The sequence below is a fragment of the Geotrypetes seraphini genome, chromosome 13 (genome assembly GCF_902459505.1).
Source record: "Geotrypetes seraphini chromosome 13, aGeoSer1.1, whole genome shotgun sequence".
Taxonomy (NCBI): Eukaryota; Metazoa; Chordata; class Amphibia; order Gymnophiona; family Dermophiidae; genus Geotrypetes; species Geotrypetes seraphini.
In genome coordinates, this window is record NC_047096.1 from 31,536,364 (window position 1) to 31,556,973 (window position 20,610).

The following is a 20,610-nucleotide window of genomic DNA, read 5'->3' on the forward strand; positions in this document are numbered from 1 at the left end:
TTTCTTTTTAGTCAACATAAAGAGGCACCACCGCCTTCTCTCCGCAGATCTTGAACTGTCATTCTTGAACCTGCAGATAGCCACTTTTGGGAGAAAATAGATAGACTAGAAGACAGAGCCTTGAATCAGGGTTTCCATTTTCCTTGGTGACGTCACTTTCTCCTCTCTATATATTACATTTAATGGATATTTCATCTGCTCAAAATTATGTTTGGTGCTCTGCTGAATCTTGACCTCAGGGATTTACCATAATGGGTGCCCAGAGTACAAGAGACAACCTCTCTAACTTACTAGATTGCCAGAAATGCCGTATCTACTCTATATAGCATGTAATCTCAAGAATCAGCTAGATTTTGCATGCATGTCTACAGTATGTACTAGGAATGATGGATTGTCATAGACATTTCCATAGTTTATTTTATGTAATGGTTTTATTGTTTACCTGCTGGACTACCTTAAGTTGTGGACAAACAGGGAGACTGCCCTGGGCATCAAGTCCAAAGGAAAAGTGATAAAGATATAGCACATTTTCTTTCCAAAATGATATACGAGTCTGGGAGCATACAAGTCCCAAAGAGAAGGGGAGTAATGAAAGTAACCCTTGCCCTAGGTACTAATTTGTAAAGCAACTACCCATTTTACATGCAATCATGTGACTAAATATGTAAAAATTACTATAACTAGTAAGCATAATGAAATGCTTGGCAATGTTTGTATGTAATCTTATGACATACACAAATATAAATCATAGGCAGCTCAGGTTTTGGTAGCATTAAGCACAATAAGGACTATAGTTAGCTTATAGCCTGTCGATATAAATACTGCAGAAAGCCTGGTGTTTCAACCGGGGCACAAATAAACCCAGACCCTTTCTTCTCAGAAACAGCTGTGATAGCAGCCATATTTCTAATTCTTTTGGCACAGTGTATGTGTGGGGGAAGGGGGGTTGATTCTAGCCTTTTTCAAAAGACTCAGCAGTTGGAGGTGGACAGAGAAACCTGAATGTTGCACCGTGTACATGGATGGATAGTTACATACGATCAAAGATAAACACAAAGTGTTCTTCAGGGAAGTAAAATCTTAGAACTCTAGAGAGATAATTCAGACTTTTTTTGGTTAACAGAGATCAAACTATGGCAGGGAGATCTGACTTTTTTGTATACTAACAGATCCAATTTAAGGCAGTCTTTTCTAATAAACTAAGTTGCCTCTGCAGGGGATAACTCTTGATCCTCATATCTAAGTGCGAAGCAGGTTTTCTTATTAGCTGAATATGAAAAATCATTGTACTCCAATGACATCAGGTCGACAAGATCAAAACAAAGCATATGAAAGTCTCAAAAATAAAGAGCAGTTTTGTATCTTCAGAATCTGTCTAGGCTGGGACTTACCTTATATGCAGGAAAAAAAAACATTAAAAGGTATTTTTATTCATTTTCTACAATATAAAGTATGCTATGTTCTATCATGGTGCTATAACTCTATGTTCTAAGAAGTTCCCATTAAACTCATAGATAGATATTCATAAAATTTCAGCAGGGCAGGATTAAACCTTTGGTAATCCCTAGGCAAACAAGTGCATCGGGCACCTCATTATAAGTACATTTTAAAACACCAGTAAATGGGACCCACATGGTTCTCATTGCAGAGGAAAAAGAATGAGATGGCAAGAAGCACTGACCATCAGTTCCTTCTGTTGACTGGAGCACAATGTACAGGAGACGACTCTGGTGTTTCTTTCATGTACTTTTTTTTTTTTCGCCCAACTTCCCAAGGCAAAAATCTGACTCGGGGAAACATCTATCTGAAAGGACTTAAGATTGCTTCTGAACTACTCCTAGGAATATGCTTGGAACAGATAGACAGTTATGTCCAAAGATTTAGGCTTCCTTGGTCCAACTGTGTGTTTCAACGAATCCTAAATGCACAGAAGGTGGCGCAACCTGTACACAGTGCATTGATAAACAAAACCCGCCAGATATTCAGAGCTTTTTAGTTGGCCGGGAACGGCTCCTGGCTGACTAAATAGCACTAAGCTGGCTAATCACTGATATTCAATGGGAGATAGCCAGCCAACTCCAGAAGAATATCCCGGTCACCAGCTAATTTAATGGTCAGAAAGACCTACCTAAATAGCAGATCTATCTTTGGCTGCTATGACTTAGCCGATCAACTGTAGCTGAACTTAGGGCTCCTTTTACAAAGCCGTGCTAGGGCCTTAACGCGCAGAATAGTGCAGGCTAAATTGCCCCACGCGCTAGCCGCTACCGCCTCCTTTTGAGCAGGCGGTAGATTTTCAGCTAGCGCGCACTATAGCACATGCTAATCCGGTGCGTGCGCTAAAACGTTCAGCGCACCTTCGTAAAAGGAGCCCTTAGACCGGAAATTTAATGCTAGTGGCCAGATATGGCCCCGGCACTGAATTTCTGGGTTCGCTGCCAACCACAAGAGATAGCCAGGCTGCCTCCTGCGGTCTAAAAATTATCCCCAACATCTTTCAGCAAATTTTAATGCATAAGTACTATTTATTTGCAGTTTTTAAAGATTCAAAATAAGAAAACAATAAATATAAAAAGGTGCAAAATTTTGAATGCCCTTCTAAAGCGCTTAGTTTTTAAATATATGGATATCTCAATAGGCTGAAATGGGCTTCCATGTGCTTGAAACATCCACGTGCCGGTTTTACAAAGGCAAAAAAGGGATATCCAACACTGCAGTATGTCTAAATAGCAAGGGCACATTCTGTGGGTATGTTTTGAGTGGGATTAGGGAGGACCTTTAATCTGGATGTCCAACAGCAATTACCAAAGGTGAAAAAAGTCTATATCTAAAAAGAAGGACCTGTTTCAGGCTCCTGGATGCCAACTTTTGGGATATGGTGTATGGGGGAAAGGGGCACAAGCAAACATTGGTCCTTGGGCAGTGAAGTCCCATGGTATGTCACTGCCCAAAGCATAAAGTGGGGTAGGAAAGAGGAGATGATGGACTACAGAGGGTAGGGAAGGATTGGGGTTATACTGGACAATCGAGAGGTATGGAAGAGTTGATGCTAGGGGATAGGAAGGGGTGAAGTTGGACTATGGTGGGGAGTAGTGAAGAGGAAGGAATTTTTCCTCCAATACACGCTTTATCATTTCTAGAGCAACTCCTCCCTGGCTTTTCCTTCTAGCAAACTAGAAAGAAAATCCTTAAAGGTTATAATTTCCAATATAAACCAAGACAACTGGTGCCCATGTCAGCAAAACCACTACACTTTATCTACTACAAAAATGGACATTTTACAAAGGTATCACTTGAACTGTAGAGCACAAGGTTTTCTTTTACATACTTTAAGTGATTACTTTTATGATGAGAATTGTTAAGCTGGTCATTTGCAATGATCTGTGGCTTCTATTTTAAAGATATGACCAATTCTCTACCAAATTGTCCCATGTAACTTCCATTCCTCAACTATGTTTCTGACAGTTGAAATTGCTATCAGGAAGCTTTGTGATACTGAATTTTCTTTATTTTCAAATGCTCTGACAAATGCTTAGAAGAGACCATGGCTATTGAAAGCAGACAAAATAACAATCACAAGCTGAGAGAAGGGTCCATTAGGCTTCACCTGACTAACTGAAGGACTAATGAGCCATTCAACTGTTTGGGCCTTGTTACCTATCGTTATAAAGAGTAGTAAAGAATCAATTGAAATGATGGCTAACTTTTTGATCCACTTATATTGTTACCTATTGTTATAAAGAGTAGTAAAGAATCAACTGAAATAATGTCCAACTTTTTGATCCACTTATATCCAGGCAATTTTTTTTTTTTTAATTATTATTTTCAATTAGTAAAAAGATGCAATTAAATAATAATTATGCATTAAAATGTGCAGAAAGATGGCATGTTTAACTTTTAATGTAGCAATCCTTTTCAGCTTTTGTTCAACTAGGAATTCAATAAAACATACAATTTGACCAGGAGCACCTAAACGTTTTCATACAACTGTAAAGGGCAAGAGCAGGAATGGGACCAAGAGGATAGGGAAAAGACATAGGGGAAAAGTGCTGGTTTAGGCATGGTAGTAGTAGAGACCCAGAGAAGAAGATGATTGGGTAGAATGAATAGGCAATTGGCGCTTCCCGGCTGTCATTTACTACCATGTATGACGATAGCACAAAATCAAAAAGCTACATGCTCCTTCAAACCACAAATTTAAAGCTACAAACACTGTTTCAAAACTGCTGCTTATTTTTGCCTTCAGAACAATGACATGTGATTAACAAGACAGCAAACATAAAGGCAATCTTGCCTTAGTACATAGCCATGGTCAACAGTTAACTGGTGATCAGACACCCACCCTTGCATTCTCCTCCTTTGATGATGTCACTTGGTCACTCCTCCCCACCATCCACAAGGACCAGGTGACAGAAGAAGAATCAAACCTTCCAGATAACTTGGAAAAAACTAGAGCCCACAGAACACAGGTGGTAAGATGATAGCAGGTTCAAATCTCAGCTCTGCCACTGACTACAAGAGTGATCTCAAGCAAGTCACTTATTTCTGAATCTGTGTCCAACCAGTTGTTATTAGGTGAAGCTAATATTATTGTTCATACTGAGGATCTGTAGAGTACAAGTGCCTAAGACCCTTGCAAGGGCACCCTTGTCCCAAGTGATTCCTGCTGAGGAAATCAGTTTCTCCATCCCCTCTATGGTCCAGCTGGGATCAGAAAATATAATTTATAAGGGAGGAATGAGGAGACCCTTTATGCCATGGACATTTGACCCAAAAGTTTAAATGCCTGTTCATTCTTCCACTGAACCTGACCTCAGGGATTGGAGAAGAGATCCCAAGCAGGTGGTATACATTCTAGTGACATCATCATGTTGTTCACTACCTCCAACCCCAACTTTTACTTCCTGGAATGCCTCATGCCTTATACCTTCTCTTCATTGCTGATATTCCTGGTTCCAGTTCTCCAGTTAATGGTTGGAATTGGGTCTCCGGATGCCTCACAAGCCAGCGTAATCTGATCCTCCTGTTCCATGGCTGTTTTGTTCTCTACATAGGTGATTTTGGGTTTTGCTGTAAAACAGAATTAGTTTCCTTTAAACCAATTTAATGTATGAAGATAACATACCACACCTAGCCCTCATTTAGTGAGTTTGAACAAACTCCTTCAGCTAGAAAAAAGAAAGTTTAAGAAAAAAGGAAGGGAAGAATTAGAGCTTTAGGAGAAGATGCTGAGAAAATAGTTAAGCCCCCCCCCTTTCTAAATAAGGAAAGAGATGAGAAGCAGCCCTGGGTGGTGCATGAATAAGTTCAAAAGCCATACTCTATTAATACTACCTCTAAGTTTGTAAAGATCAGCCTCTAGGAGCATAATTTATACTTCCTCATTTCATCATGAACTTCTACACCTGTATCCAACAAACTAATTGAAAACCCAACCACAGACAACCCAACCACAGACTGGACTCTAAAGGTTGTGCGTGACATCCTGGGTCAAATTACAGTGCCTTATGAAAGTCTTTATACCTTTGTATATTTTTCATAATTTTTCATCTTAAAAATATAGTTCAAAATACACTAAAGTAGGAATTTTAATTATCTACACAACAGAACCTACACTTTTCAACATGAAAGAACAATTACAAAAACGTTCAAAAAATAATTAAGAATAATAAACTAAAAATATTTATTACATAAATCTTCACACCCTTTATCACAAAGAAATGATCTCTAATAAGTTAAAGAGAGCCACCTAGCTCAACTGATTTGAACACTCCTGGATGAACTGAAGCAAAGTTCTAAACATGCTGAGCACAAAGCTGGCGAAAGAACACCAGAATAAAGGTATTAAAAAATACAAATTGTGGGAAAGCTACAAGAAAAATTTCAGTGTGTTTGAATATCCCTTGAGGCACTATTGGATCCGTCATTGTAAAGTGGAAGCAATTTAACACCAATAACACACTGTTTTAACCAGGCCACCCCTCCAAAGTCAGCAACTGTGGAGTTATGGAACTTGGGTGAATCTCTTCATAAAGGCGGTTAATAAGGAAAAATTAGGTTTTTACCTCAATAATCTTCTTTCCAGTATAAAGGAACATGAGTCTTGACCAGTAGGTTATTCACCTCTATCCGCATGTTTTTGCAGAAGAAATCATCTATAGCTTTTCAGCACCGCCTCCTTCTGTCAGTGAGCAGTTCCCATCTCCTTAGTTTGTACCAAAGCAGTTGATTACCCCTAAAAGAGAAGAAATAACAAGGAGGGCATGGAGAACTCCCCAAACAAGCCAAATCTTTTTCTGCTCTGCAACAAAGACAATTAAATCCCATGAAACTTAACACAAGCAAGGTGAACACAAAAAAGCCACATACCTGAGTGCAACCAGCACTCACATTTATAAAGCTAATACAGGCTCTCCCACAGACTTTGCCATAGTGAGCTATCACATCATTTCTGGACAGTTGAAAACTAATGATCTTCATACTCTCTTGGCTGCTCCAAGGAAAGCATTTAGGGACACACATATATGTCTCACACAGGAAGCAGGATAAATTGATATCTAACAGGGCGGGTGTCAAGACTCATGTTCCTTTATACTGGAAAGAAGATTATCGAGGTAAGAACCTAATCTTACCTTCCATTGCAAAAGGAACATGAATCATGAGAGGGATGTACCAAAGCTGTCCCCTTAATTTAGGGCGGCGCAGATGAGCCTACTGCTATTACTAAGGACCAAAAGCGGCATCCATTTGTGCTGGCACATCCACTCTGTAAAACTCTGAAAGTAAGGAGAGTGGGCCATGTATCTGCCCTACCAATCTCCTTGTGCAGAAACAACACTTCTGGTAGAATGTGCCTTCAAGGTAATTGACAACTGTTTACTACAGCCAATGTAGTCAGATGAAATAGCTACGTGGATCCATCTGGAAATCGAAGCCTTAGATGCTGGTTTCCCAGGTCTGCCAGGACCAGTGATCCCAAAAGAATGATCTGAAAGATGAAAATCATTCGTCACCTCAAGATAATGGAGAAGAACTCTCCTCACATTATTCATATTGAAAGCATAGGGTCTGTTGTGTAGCTCGGTGAAACCAACTCCTGCATTAATGCATTTTGAAGTGTAATTTTTAGATAACAGAATATCAAAAACATACATAGGTGTGAAGACTTTTCAAGGCACTATATATCTCCATACAATTTCCATTTCACACCTAAAAGGTTTAGCATTTCCTTCTTGTCACAAGAAGCTTTAGCATCTCTTTTATATCCTCCTGCTGAACACCCAGCTACCTATCAAAATGAAAATTAAGAACTAATGGAACAGAAACACTGAATTTCAGTACCCTCTCTTCTGTGCTTCAATTTGGGCAATGTAAACACTTGCAGAAATCATAAAGACAGAGGTGTGTAGAGAAAGAGATGAAGCTAGCTGAGCTTCCTCACCATAGACTTTCAGTAGGATTGATGCCTCCTGCTCCCCGGCTTTATTTTCAGCAATGCATGCATAATCAGCTTCGTCACTCTTCACGACCCTGTGGATGGTCATTCTGGAGCCGTCCTCACTGAAACTGTATTTTTCATCCTGTCCTTCAATGGTTTCACTATCTCTGCACAAATCAAAAGTGTATAAGTATGTTTAAAAAGAGCGCTGTGATAACAGACACCCCCACATTCCCCTGCTCAGTTCCCATCATTCTAAATAACTGCCTTCCAACACATAAGCTTAACCTTGCCCTATGTCTCCAGTTTCCTTTATTCTGTGGCTGTTACTGTGGATGGGCAGACTAGATGAGCCATTTGGCCTTTATCTGCCATCATGTTTCTAAGTTTTCTAATTTCATGGGTAGAAAATTCCATATCCCTTAGTCTGGGGCTAGTTGATGCTGGTCTACTGGCTCTAATTGAACACCAGCCCACTAGTCAAGTAAAATTCCTTAACTGTTAAACTACAAGACAGATCATGAAACCAAGGGTTGCAGGAAGCAAGAAAGGATGAGGTTTTTGACAGCAATTGATCCCACACAAGTCCAACTTTCTATAATTCTGTGAAACTAATAAAAGGGACGAGCTATTTTCACTGACTACAGAGCTCTCCAGCAGTGACCTTTAGCGAGAGATTGGGAATCTGCAAACTGCATCGTTGTGCACACAAGGAAGGAGTATATCAGTGGGCACAGGGAAACAAGGGTAAGTTATCAACTGCATTCACATAGCTCATGATGCAGTAAAATGCTAAAGATTGTGTCCAAGAACAGCTGCTGGTTGGCCCCTACTTCTGCAGGGGCTCTTCCAATGCATAATAACTGCACACATCAGAAGATTCTGATAATTGGGCCACGCCCAAGTTCCAGAGCTTAGTGTTTATCCCAGACAGTGGCAAACAATAGATGCACAGAGAAGGCAAGTAAGACACAAGCCATGTTCATTCCCTGTCATATTCATTCAGGTTCCACCATTTACTGTACAATTAGGGAATTCATTAAACCTAGGGTAATTTCATTAAGCTCAGAGTATTTCAGCTATATTCAGCCAATAACCATACCCAAATCTCTAACGAAACAGTCTTCCTTATCTAGGGTTACCATCTGGCTCCAGAAAAAGGAGGATAGATTGAGACATTGCTTTCAATGGAAGTAAAACCCAGATGTCTCAATCTGTCCTTACTTCCACTGCTTTCAATGGAAGTAAAACCCGGATGTTTTAATCCATCCTCCTTTTTCTGGAGCCATATGGTAACTCTACCCTTACCCCAACAAAACCAGGTAAATTTTTCTCTGATTCTCATTTCATGACAGCTGCCGCCCACCAAACTAAAATGTAGGATAGACAACTTGCTTTGGTTAACAAAAGCAGGCAATGTGCTCCCCTCTCCCCACAACATGGATGAAGGAACATAAAAAGGGAGGTAGTCTAATCTCATTTTTTTAAGGTCTGTATACATTCACACTATGTGCCCAAAAAAAGGAATCCTGTGCATCTGTCTCACTTTGTCCAGCTGATCTCCGGCTCAGGGAAACCATTGGCGTCACACGACAGTACCACAGACTCGCCAAGGCCAGCTGTGCTGTTCACTATGCTCTGCTTGGCAAAAATGGTTGGAGGAACTGAAATGAGAGGGGAAAAGGAATGATTTAAAGATTCAAGCAAGAGAGAAGTACCTAAAATTCACAAACAATACGTAGTATCTCCCACACTGCACTAGATACGTTTTTTTTAAATTCTTTATTCATTTTTAAACTTTCATCAAGTGTACAAAAATTCATAATAAACTCAATTAATTTAACCACTTGAATATCTTATCATTATAACCTATAAATACAAATGTAACCCCCCCACCCTCCCTCAAAGCCCATAAATCATTATAAGATCATATACTTGAAACCCTCCCCCCACCCAATACTAAGTGGTGTATAATTAATAGAAAAATGGCATTTAATCATGACAAAAAGATGTTAATGGCTCCCATATTTTAATACAATTTTTATAATTTCCCTTCTGTACCGCTAATGATCTTTCCATTCTATATACAGTGGTACCTCGGTTTACGAGTGCACCAGTTTGCGAGTGTTTTGCAAGACGAGCAAAACATTCGCAAACCGAGCTTGCCTCGCTGTACGAGCACCCCCCCCCCCCGCGATCCGGCATCCCCCCCCCGCTCACGTTGCCCCCCTCCACCGCGATCCTACTTTCCCCCCCCCCCCCGCCGAGCAGTCAATGACATCCTTTACCCGACTTGGCACCAGTGCCGGTGCCCGAAGATCCTCCCTCTTCTGGCGCGGCCTGGGCTGGGCAGTGCGTCGGAGATCCTCCTTCTTCTGGGCTGGGCTGGACTGGCTTTGAGCATTTGCGCGTGCTCAAAGCCTTCTGGTCTCGCTCTCTCCAAGATTGAGAGCGAGACCAGAAGGCTTTGAGCATGCGCAAATGCTCAAAGCCAGTCCAACCCAGCCCAGACCAGAAGGAGGATCTCCGACGCACTGCCCAGCTGCGCCATAAGAGGGAGGATCTTCGGGCACCGGCACTGGTGCCAAGTCGGGTAAAGAGTGTCATTGACTGCTCAGGAGGGGGGAAAGTAGGATCACGGTGGAGGGGGGGCAACGCGAGCGGGGGGGATGCCGGTTCGCAGGGGGGGAGGGAAGCTGGATCGCGAGGAGGAGTTTGGAACAGCGTCGGATTCCTCAAGGGGGGGGGGGGAGAATGGAGCAGCGCAGGTAGCTTCGTGGGGGGGGAAGGAGGTGGAACCAATCAAAGCAGTTTCCCTTACTTCCTATGGGGAAACTTACTTTGATATATGAGCAATTTGGTTTATGAGCATGCTTCTGGAACGAAATGCTCGTAAACCAAAATTAAAATTAAGCCTCCTATAATCTTTCCAATTATTAGTAATATGTTGGATGGCAACTCCAGTCATGATCATTAAAAGTTTATTATTAGACGATGATATCTGACTCTTTTTTCTCATAGACATTCCAAATATCACAGTATCACCGCAAAACACAGGACGTACCAGTGCCAGTGCCCGAAGATCCTCCCTCGTTGGTTTGGGCTGGGCTGGGCTGGGCTGGGCGGTGCGGGAGAGATCCTCCTTCTACCTGCGCCGGGCTGGACTAGGCTTTGAGCATGCGCAAATGCTCAAAGCCTAGTCCAGCCCGGCGCAGGAAGAAGGAGGAGCTCTCCCGCACCGCACCGCCCAGCACAGCCCAGCCCAAACCAACGAGGGAGGATCTTCGGGCACTGACACTGGCACATCCTGTGCATTGGTGCTGGTGCCGGTGCCCAATCGGGTAAGAGATGTTTTGCGGTGCTGGGGGGGATGTAGGATCGCGGGGGGGGGGGGGAGGATGCCAGTTCGCAGGGGGGATGCCGGATCGGATTGAAAAAAAAAAGTTGTAAAACGCAGGTAAGCGAGCGGGAGGGGGGGGAGGATGCCGGTTCGGAGTAGGCGGGAGGAGGTTTTAGCATGCGCGGTATACGCGTGTGTGCGCTATATTAAATTTTTTTTACATAAATTTGTGTTCCCCGTGCGCTATACCCGTGTACGCGTTTTACACGGGTGCGCAGTACATGGGTGAAAATATGGTACTCACCGTTTACTAACACCTGAATGTTCCTGAAATCCACCTCTCCACGGGCCAAGATGCGGCCCTCACATCGGTAAATGCCCTCATCTGTTTTCTTGATCCCATGGATCTGTAGGTAATTATTGGCTAGGACATCAAATCGGCCTGTAAGGAAAATAAAAAGGGCAGAAGATTACACACAGGCGAAATGCAGGTCGTGAGCTAAAATATGCTAATCAAAAAATCATTTGAAACTGAGAACTGGTGCCACAGAAAATCTACAACACACTATTTCCATTCCCATCACAGTACCGTACTGCTTCTCTGGACACTAATGTTTCTGCAGTATTGTAGAAAGTAAAGAAAACTGGCAGAAGGGGACGAGTTTGAAAGTTGCCTCTGCCGTCAAGTTTGTACATTTCACATTGGAACATGTTTGTCTTGGCTGAAGGAAACTTGACAGTGCTTTATTCCAATGTTGTGTCCTGGGGGAAGAGAAGCCCTTTTCCCATCCTCATAAACTTTCAAGTGGTGACAGCCTCCCTGCTTTTTAGAGAAGCTTACACACTTGTCCTGCTACTTCATCACAAAACAGTGAGAGAGAGAAAATGAATCAGTGAAGACAGCAGATAACTCTAATCATGCATTATCTGCTGCAGAGATTATAACTTCAGCCTCAGCACCTTGTGATTGTGGGTTCAGGCCTACATTGTCCCCTGTGAGCCTAACAGGCCACTTGGTACCCCATTGCCCAGGTACATTAGATAGATTTTGAGCCCACTGGGACAAATAGGGAAAAATTCTTACCTGAATAAATTTAAGTAACCGTTCCAAGCTCCCCTGGGAGAACAGTATAGAAAACTGAATAAATAAATCTATGGACTGGGAAAATAAGCTTTATTTCATGCAGTGGTGTATGTCTCTCCTGTTTTATATATTTACTTATTTGGATTTTTTGCTTACACCTTTCTTAGTAGTAGCTCAGGGTGAGTTACATTTGGGCTCAAAATCTAATTTTGTACCTGAGAGTTAAGTGATTTGCCCAAGATCACAAGGAGCAGCAGTGGGATTTGAAACAGGTACCCCTAGATAAGAAGTCTGGTGCTCTAACCACCAGACTACTCCCCCAAGGAAGAAAAGTAATAGTCATTTTCTTTCCTCCTTCCCCATTAAGCCATAACCCCTAATGGACAAAGCCATTGCCAAAGCCCTTCAGGACACAAATTAAGAGCTATTGCCTGGTTTACTTTCTATGAACGAATAAGAAAAAAAAATATATGAAAGTAAATTAATAGAAAATAAATTCTCCTCTTTCACCTGGAATTGTATGGAGGGTTCTCTATCTTCTGCAGGCACAACTGGGGAGGTGTTTTAAAAGACTATACACTTTCTTGTCATTTGAAACATGCCTAGAGCAGGGGTTTTCAACCCAGTCCTCAAAACATACCCAACCAGTCAGGTTTTCAAAATACCCATAATGAATATACATAAGATAAATCTGCATACTCTGCTTCCATTGCATCCACATCTATTTCATACATATTCATTATGGATATCTTGAAAACCAGCTTGTACCGTGTGTCCCGAGGACTGGGTTGAAAACCCTTTGCCTAGAATGATGGATAGGGGAGACCCATTATGAGGCCCATTCTCTCTTACCATCTGATTTCAGGATGTCTTTTCCCTTGTGGTGCCATAGGACGGAGGGTGTGTGTGTGCTCACTACGTCACACACTATCACAGCATCATCTCCTTCTTTGAACTCCTGAGGAGTGGGGGCATTCTTAAAAGTCAACTTCTCTAAAAGAAAATATACAGATATATAAATAAGAAAATCCATACAAAGCTAATTGATGCTACTTTTCAAAGAGTGCCATAAAGATGTATATAAAAAAGTGAGATCCTCTTGTAGACTCTCATATCCAATGATATTTGTTGCATTTGTATACAGGCTATTGAATTTAAACATTTTTACAGGAAATACAGAGACACAAATGCATGGCAATCTTTACTCCTGAGGAAATTCTGTGGAACAGTGCGATGCAGAATTTGTGCTGGCACCACCATCAGCAGCTCTCCTCAATCACTCTCCACCTCCCCCTGAAAGATCACATGGCAAGAAGAGGAGGAGGTATACATCAGCTTCATCCTCCGCTTGTCTAGGTCCAACTATTCATTTGAACCACTGAGCTGTACAGATACTAACATGGTTCAAATAAACAGTTGGGCCTACACTGACAGAAAATGTGGAAATAGTCTGATATGCAGCCAGGCATATCATCCTTTTCTTGCCGCATGACTGGGGCATGGAAGGGAAGAGGCAACGAGCAAATCAAGTTCAAATGGGGTGAGTAACAAAAAGGAGTGTGGTCACTGCAGCAAACTGGGGAAGGGAGTGTAGAGCAAGGTTGAATGTGTGCACCTTATGGATGAAGGGAAAGCCCGAACAAGGTTATGTGTGCCATTGGGATGGAAGGGAACAGAGCAAGGTTGAGCCTGTTATTGGTGTAGGTGTGTGGGGATCAAATTGAGGGTATGCAACAGAGGAAAAACATGGTGGAGATATGTGATTATGGAGAGGGAAAATGAGAGGCAGAGTACGTTCCTCTTTCTCGTCACTGACATTTGACTCCTATACTACCACAGTACAGGAGAGGTTATGGATTTATGAGTATTCTATGGCAAATGGTAAGACACAGATATACAAAATATGAGATAGTAATATGTGACAAAAAATAAAGTCCCGGATTCTAAAAGCGGCACTGTAATCGGCAGGCGCCTAAAAAAAAAAAAAACAGCACCAGTCGCATTTCACTCAGATTGCAACACCATTTTCAGAATCGCGGCCTGCATCAAAGGTAGTGCCAAAAATGTAGGGCCAGTGTTTTTAAGGCCTACATTTCCGGCACAAACTTTCAACATAGAATCGTGCCAAATGTCAACCGCTGCCCATAACCACACTTCTTTAGATGTTTGGCGCTGCTAAGTTCCTGCTTAGACGCGATTCCAGCGCTGTGTTTTGTAGGCGCTGTGTGGTGCCTATTTTTTGTTTTAATTGGTTTTTAGCGGCACAGTCAATTACCGCACCATTAATAACCAATTAAAACAATGAACTTAGGCGCCGTTAGAGCACCCACTGGCTTCTTCCTAACGGTGATATTTTTAGAATATGGGCCTGAATGATTTTTTTTTCCCAATCAATGAAAACCATAAGGGAACTTCTCTTATGTAGCGTCAGTCTTCTGATACTGTAGAAAATACAAAGTTTTGTGATGGCTATGCAGTGCTGTATTAAGAACACCTGAGATAACAATGATGAATGGGTTTAAATCATTGATTAGAATTAGGAAAAGTAATGAAAGAATCTTCCTTTTAATTTATTGGCCAGTTAGACCTATAGCACGCCAAAACTATTCATTATAGTAATGATTTCTTTACCAAAATAATTCAGAGAATGCAATTTTTTTCTGCCCCCAACCCCATTTTCTCCTGTTCCTTTGGGCTTCCAGGTAAAATGTAATCTACCCTACCTACAATCATATCACATAAGAACATATGAAGCGCCATCTCCAGATCAGACCTTCGGTCCATCAAGTCCGGCGATCCGCACACGCGGAGGCCCTGCCAGGTGTACACCTGGCGTAATTTTTAGTGACCCATATCCTTCTATGACTCTCGTAAGGAGATGTGCATCTAGTTTGCTTTTGAATCCTAGGAGGGTCGATTCCGCAATAACCTCTTCTGGGAGAGCATTCCAGGTGTCAACCACTCTCTGCGTGAAGCAGAACTTCCTGATATTTGTCCTGAACTTGTCCCCCCCTTAGCTTCATTCCGTGTCTTCTTGTCCATGTCAAATTGGACATTGTAAATAATTTTTTTTCCTGCTCTATTTTGTCGATTCTTTTCAGTATTTTGAAAGTCTCGATCATATCTCCTCACAGTCTCCTTTTCTCAAGGGAGAACAATCCCAGTCTCTTAAGTCGTTCCTCGTATTCCAGTTTCTCCATCCCTTTTACTAGTTTTGTTGCTTGTCTCTGCACCCTCTCCAGCAGTTTTATATCCTTCTTTAGGTTGGGAGCCCAAAGTTGGACGCAGTATTCCAAGTGGGGTCTGACCATTGCTCTATAAAGCGGCATTATGACCCTCTCCAATCTACTCGTGATTTCCTTCTTTATCATGTCCAACATTCTATTTGATTTCTTTGTCACCGCCGCACATTGTGCTGACGGTTTCAGGATCCTATCTATCAGTACACCCAGGTCCTTTTCTTATTCGCTCTTACCCAGAGTTGCACCTGACATTCTATACTTGTGTTCCTTATTCTTACTGCCTAAATGCATTACTTTGCATTTCTCCACATTAAACTTCATCTGCCATTTCTCCGCCCATTTATTTCTCTAACTGACACAAGTCGCTCTGGAGTTCCTCACTATCCTTCTGCGATCTGATTGCCCGGCATAGCACACCATGAAGCATCACTTGCAGTTACCCAGGGTTTTTATTTAAAAAATATATTTCCTATCCCCTTCCTCAAACCATGCCCTACTATTACATCGGAAGTCCCTTGGCTGAGAGTTTAAAATCAAAATAACTTCAGAATCCACATGTGTTCCCATGCAGCAATAACTGCAATATCCCTTTCAATACCCTTTCTCCTTCCTTGTTCCATGACCACTACTATTATCTCACCCCCTGCTATGCCGTGGAGTGGATGCCAGAATCCAACCTAAATTTCCTATGTTGCTGGGCTAGGCTCATAGGGTACTTGTCTGTTTGTTTGTTTTTTTACTTAAATGCACTGTTTGCTTTTGGCTAAAGGCCAGATTTAAGACCGTGCCCTAAAGTACAGGCTGCTTTTTGCATGCTGTTCTACCACAGTAAAACAAAACCCAAACACTGCTTTCAGTACATGGGGAAACTAACTTTAACTGATAATGACTATCCCAGCTAGCTCTACCGCTCCTGTGTCGGTCACCCACCATTACACAAATCAATAAGAATGCCTTGGCTGATAATAGGCCACAGCAGAAGCCCTCCATCTAAAGACATTATAGGGGCTCCCACGCTCTGAGCAATTTAGATCAATGGGACAGATTCCTTGGCTAGAGCAGACGCAAAATAAATTGTGTTGCAGTACCACATGCTGAGTTGCAATAATGATAAACCCAAGGATGCCTGTTTATTGTCAGAAGTACCTACAGAAACACACAAACAAGTAAAACTCATTTGGAAGAATCTAGATCATCAATGGGCAAATAGAAGAAGTCTGGTTTCCAATTTATTTTGTTTATGATGTCCCGGTCACATCTGTTCTAAGTTCTAAATTTTAAAAATGTTTAGATTCTTCCCACCTCCCTATCCCAAGGATTCTTACTGAGCAGGTCCATTGCACTCTCTTCATGACCGCAATGGGTATTTGCTAGTCTGTTGAATCACAGTCAGTTTTTATAGCACAAGAACTGTGTATGTGTGTGGGATACAGGGAAAGGAGTGCAAAAGAGTCCTGGCCTGGGTTAACTTATTTTTGGTACGTCATCGTTGTAGGCTACAGATTAGAGAATGACACGGGGACAAATTTTTCCCCGTCCCCGCGGGAACTCATTTTCCCGTCCTGGACAGTTCTTTTCTTGTCTCTGCCCCATTCTTGCAAGCTCTGTCCTCATCTGCACAAGCCTCAAACACTTTAAAATCATAGGTGTTCGAGGCTTGTGTGGTTAAGACAGAGCTTATAGGAATGGGGCAGGCACAGGGACAGTGACAAAACTTACAAGGGTGAGACAGGGAAATTGAGTTCCTGCGGAGAAAAATTTGTCCCCATGTCATTCTCTATTACAGATATGAAACACAACCTCCAGGATCTCAAAAGTCAGATCTTTTGCCTGTCCTTTTTTAAAATAATCCAGTATGTGTTGGGAAGTCTCATTGAAGACGTTGGGTTTTGACCATATTTGTATGCAGATATCATCCAGATTGTAGACACTGGGGATAAGGAATTACAGCTGTTTAGTGATAAATAAAATGGTGAAATCTGGGCTATGGATATGACAAATTGAGGTAAATTATATATATTCTCAGAGATTAATGGCTCTAGTATTCTAATCTAACCTGAAGCAACCAGTTTTAAGGGCTTGATTAAAATACGAATGTAGATATTCAAAGATATTACAGATAATTCTGGTGCAGAAAAATACCTATGTAAAACTGAAGTTAGATAAAAATGTTGTTTTTGGATTCATCAGCCGTGTGCATTGTTACACGGGCGTTGGTGCACTATAGGTTATTGTAAATGATCTATTTATTCATTTAGGATATATTTTCCACTTTTTTTTTAAAAAAAGAAACTCACTCAAGTCAGTGTGCAACAAGAATAAGGGCTCCTTTTACGAAGGAGCATTAGGACCTTAACGCGCAGAATAGCACGCGCTATAATGCCATGCGCGCTACCGCCTCCTCTTGAGCAGGCAGTAGTTTTTCGGCTAGCATGCACTATAAACGCTAGCGCACCTTCGTAAAAGGAGCCCTAAGTCAGACACAGTCAATACTCGTAGACAATTATTCAGTGCCCTTTATGTAGGTGTTCCTTGGAAATTTGTGAAGCTGCAGAGAATTCAAAACATTGTGGCCTGGATTCTGGATTCTAATAACAATTTAATAAGTGAAATTCAAAAGGAGAATGTGCTAGAGTAGATCTTTACTCTCTTGAGCTACTGTCCATTAGCTATTGTTCAAGAAAGGGCAACGTCCTAGCTCTTACTTTTTTTAGTATATATAATTAACACTTTCATTGATAAAAGTAAAAGCTATGGTGGCAAACAATAAAAGTCGATAAAGAACAACAAACAATTAGATGAACACATTGTGGTTCTTCAGTTCACCTACCCAAACATACAATGGGGTGCTGAAAAGTTCTCAACCCAATCAACTTCCTAAATTCTGAGCATTATTTTGTCACTGTAGCTGAAAAGAGTGTTATTTTATTTTTGCAAAGTGCCAATTTGCAGAATCATAATGCTATGTTTTGACATTGTTTCAGATCACTGATTGAACCATGAAGTTCCTATTCCTGCAGAAAAAAACTCCAAAGAAAATCCATGAATGTATGATGCAAACATTGAGTGACAAATGTCCATCATACTCCACAGTGAAGAAGTGGTGTGAAAACTTTCATTGTGGAGATTCCAAGACAAAAAATGCAGCAATGTCTGGGATGCCTCACCCAGTGTCAACTCCTGAAACTGTTGACCATGTTCATGACCATATTTTGGCAGATCAGTAAATATTGTCTAAAACAATTGCTGAGACACTATAGATATCCAGGTAGCGTGTTGGGTATATAATCCATGAGCAGCTGGGTATGCAGCAGCTGTCAGCCAAGTGGGTGCCCAAATGTTTTAATGCTGATGAGAAATGACGTTGAGCGGATGCTTCCAAGTTGATTTTGCAGCATTTCCAGCAAGCTGGTGCCAACCTTTTGGAACAAATAATTACTGTTGATGAAACAAACAACTGTTGATGAGACAAGCAACTGCCCATGCAATGGTAGCTCTCAGGTTCTCCAAGGTCAAGGAAATTCAAGTCAGCAAGATAGGTCATGGCCACAGTGTTTTGGCATCAGAAGGTGTTGTAATGACTATCTTTCAAGGAGCCAAACAGTTAATGCAGAAAACTACTGTAACTTGCTGTGCCGATTAAAGGAGGCATTGAAAGAAAAAAGGAGAGGGAAGCTGAGGGAAGGAGTTCTCTTTTTGCAAGACAATGCACCTGCTCACAAGGCTGGCAAAATGATGAATGTTTTGACGCACTTGGGGCTTCAGTGCATAGACCATTCACCCTATTCACCAGATCTTGCTCCATCTGACTATTTTAAGCCTTAAAAAGAGTTTTGAAGGGTGACAATTTTCAAGTGATTCTGGGGGTCACTGCAGTAGTGGAGCAGGTTTTTCAGTGACCAGACATCAGAGTATTTTTTGGAAGGGTTACAGAAACTTCAGACATGATATGCCGAGTGTGTTGAATTTAGGGGTGAATATGTGGAATAACTTGTAAGTTTCATGGCTCCACGTTATTCCCTTCTTGGTTGGGCTGAGAACTTTTCAGCACCCCCCTCATTTAGCAATACAGCTTTTTCACCTCCCGTGTAACATTCACCAAACCTCCCAGTAACAATTTCCCCGCTCATCTTCCTTCATTTCAAAGTTTTTTCCCCAATCTTTGCCACTTCCTAAAAACTCCCCAGTCTATGATTCTTCAAAGCTGTTAGTCTATACACAATATACCAAATCCATCTTTGCCACCACCAATTTCCAATCCAGAGGAGCCGGCATCTTCCAGGTAGAAGCCAATACCATTTGGACAGCGGTTAATAACAACTTCAAGAAGCTGACTTCACCATCCTCCCGAGTGGGGTCATAATGGTGTAAAAATGACAACCTCACAGAGGGGTCTAATGTCCTTCCCAGTATTTGAGAAAGCATTATAAATACAGAAGTCCAAAAGCCCAAAATGACCCCACACTCCCACCACATATGAAAATATGTCCCCTCCTGCCCACACTCCCTCCAACACTGCCCATTTCCACTTGCCCTCATTTTGGCAAAGAAGGCTGGTGTGTAGTACCATCTTAAGAGGACTTTCTATCCAGTTTCCACCAACGTAGCTGCCAGCCCCAAGGAATTGTGTGATTGAGGGGTATAGCTAGAGGGATACTATAAAGGATAAAATGTTTTAAGTGAAAGAACACTACAGGTCATGGACCTGGGGGGCCGCTGCGGGTGCGGACTGCTGGGCACGATGGACTTATGGTCTGACTCGGCAGAGGCGATGCTTATGTTCTTATGCTATGTGTTCTCCTATTTAGTTATAGAAATTGCTCTGCCCAAGCTTTCATATATTTCAGAATCTCCCCCCTCCTAATATTAAGACATTTATAAATTACTGAGATTGCCCCTATCTGCAGAGTGGGGCCCAAAAGCTTTTCAAAATCGGCCTTTCCCCCTATGAGGTCCCCTAAAATCCCTGAGGTCCAAATATAGTGTTTGATTTGCAAATATGGGAATAAATCCCTAGATGGCAGCCCATACCCTCCCTGGATCTCCCCAAAGGAAAAGCCTGACAAAGGGCTGCCACTCTTTCTGCCAATAAATTAATATTCAAAATCTCAGATTTGGCAATGTTCACTCGAAAGCCAGGGACCTATGCTATCAATTCCGTTGTCCCCTGGAACAGCTGAAACAGATCAGAATATATCCATTTACCTCAACACATCCTAGGAGTTTTTAATAAAGCACTCTGATCCATCCCAGAGGCCGAGGTCCTAGACCCACGTGTTCAAGTACCTTAAACATAAACAACCAAGACAACCCGATTGAAAGATTTTTCCAAAATTCACAGAGAGAAAGAGCGCCTCTCACCATATCTGCACTACCTATTCATGCAATTTCAAAGCTCACCTAATATTGTTCCCGATCTGTCACCCTGCAACAAATTCCAGTTGGTCTGGATGGACCGACCAAGGAACCTAGCTCATTAGTCTGTCCGCATCACCTTCCAATAAAG

At 41.8% G+C, this 20,610-nt stretch overlaps 1 protein-coding gene across 11 annotated transcripts in view; it reads right to left on the reverse strand.

The window, feature by feature from the left end:
- Window positions 1–20,610, reverse strand: part of NCAM1 (neural cell adhesion molecule 1) — a 462,617-nt gene that overhangs the window by 172,014 nt on the left and 269,993 nt on the right. For all 11 annotated transcript variants that reach the window (XM_033917705.1, XM_033917707.1, XM_033917704.1 and 8 more), the window contains exons 4-8: window positions 12,715–12,855; window positions 11,083–11,220; window positions 8,985–9,102; window positions 7,442–7,605; window positions 4,928–5,070 (exon numbers count right to left, since the gene is read on the reverse strand). In XM_033917705.1, coding sequence (XP_033773596.1) covers window positions 4,928–5,070; window positions 7,442–7,605; window positions 8,985–9,102; window positions 11,083–11,220; window positions 12,715–12,855 — 704 coding nt within the window. The remainder of the gene's footprint in view (window positions 1–4,927; window positions 5,071–7,441; window positions 7,606–8,984; window positions 9,103–11,082; window positions 11,221–12,714; window positions 12,856–20,610) is intronic.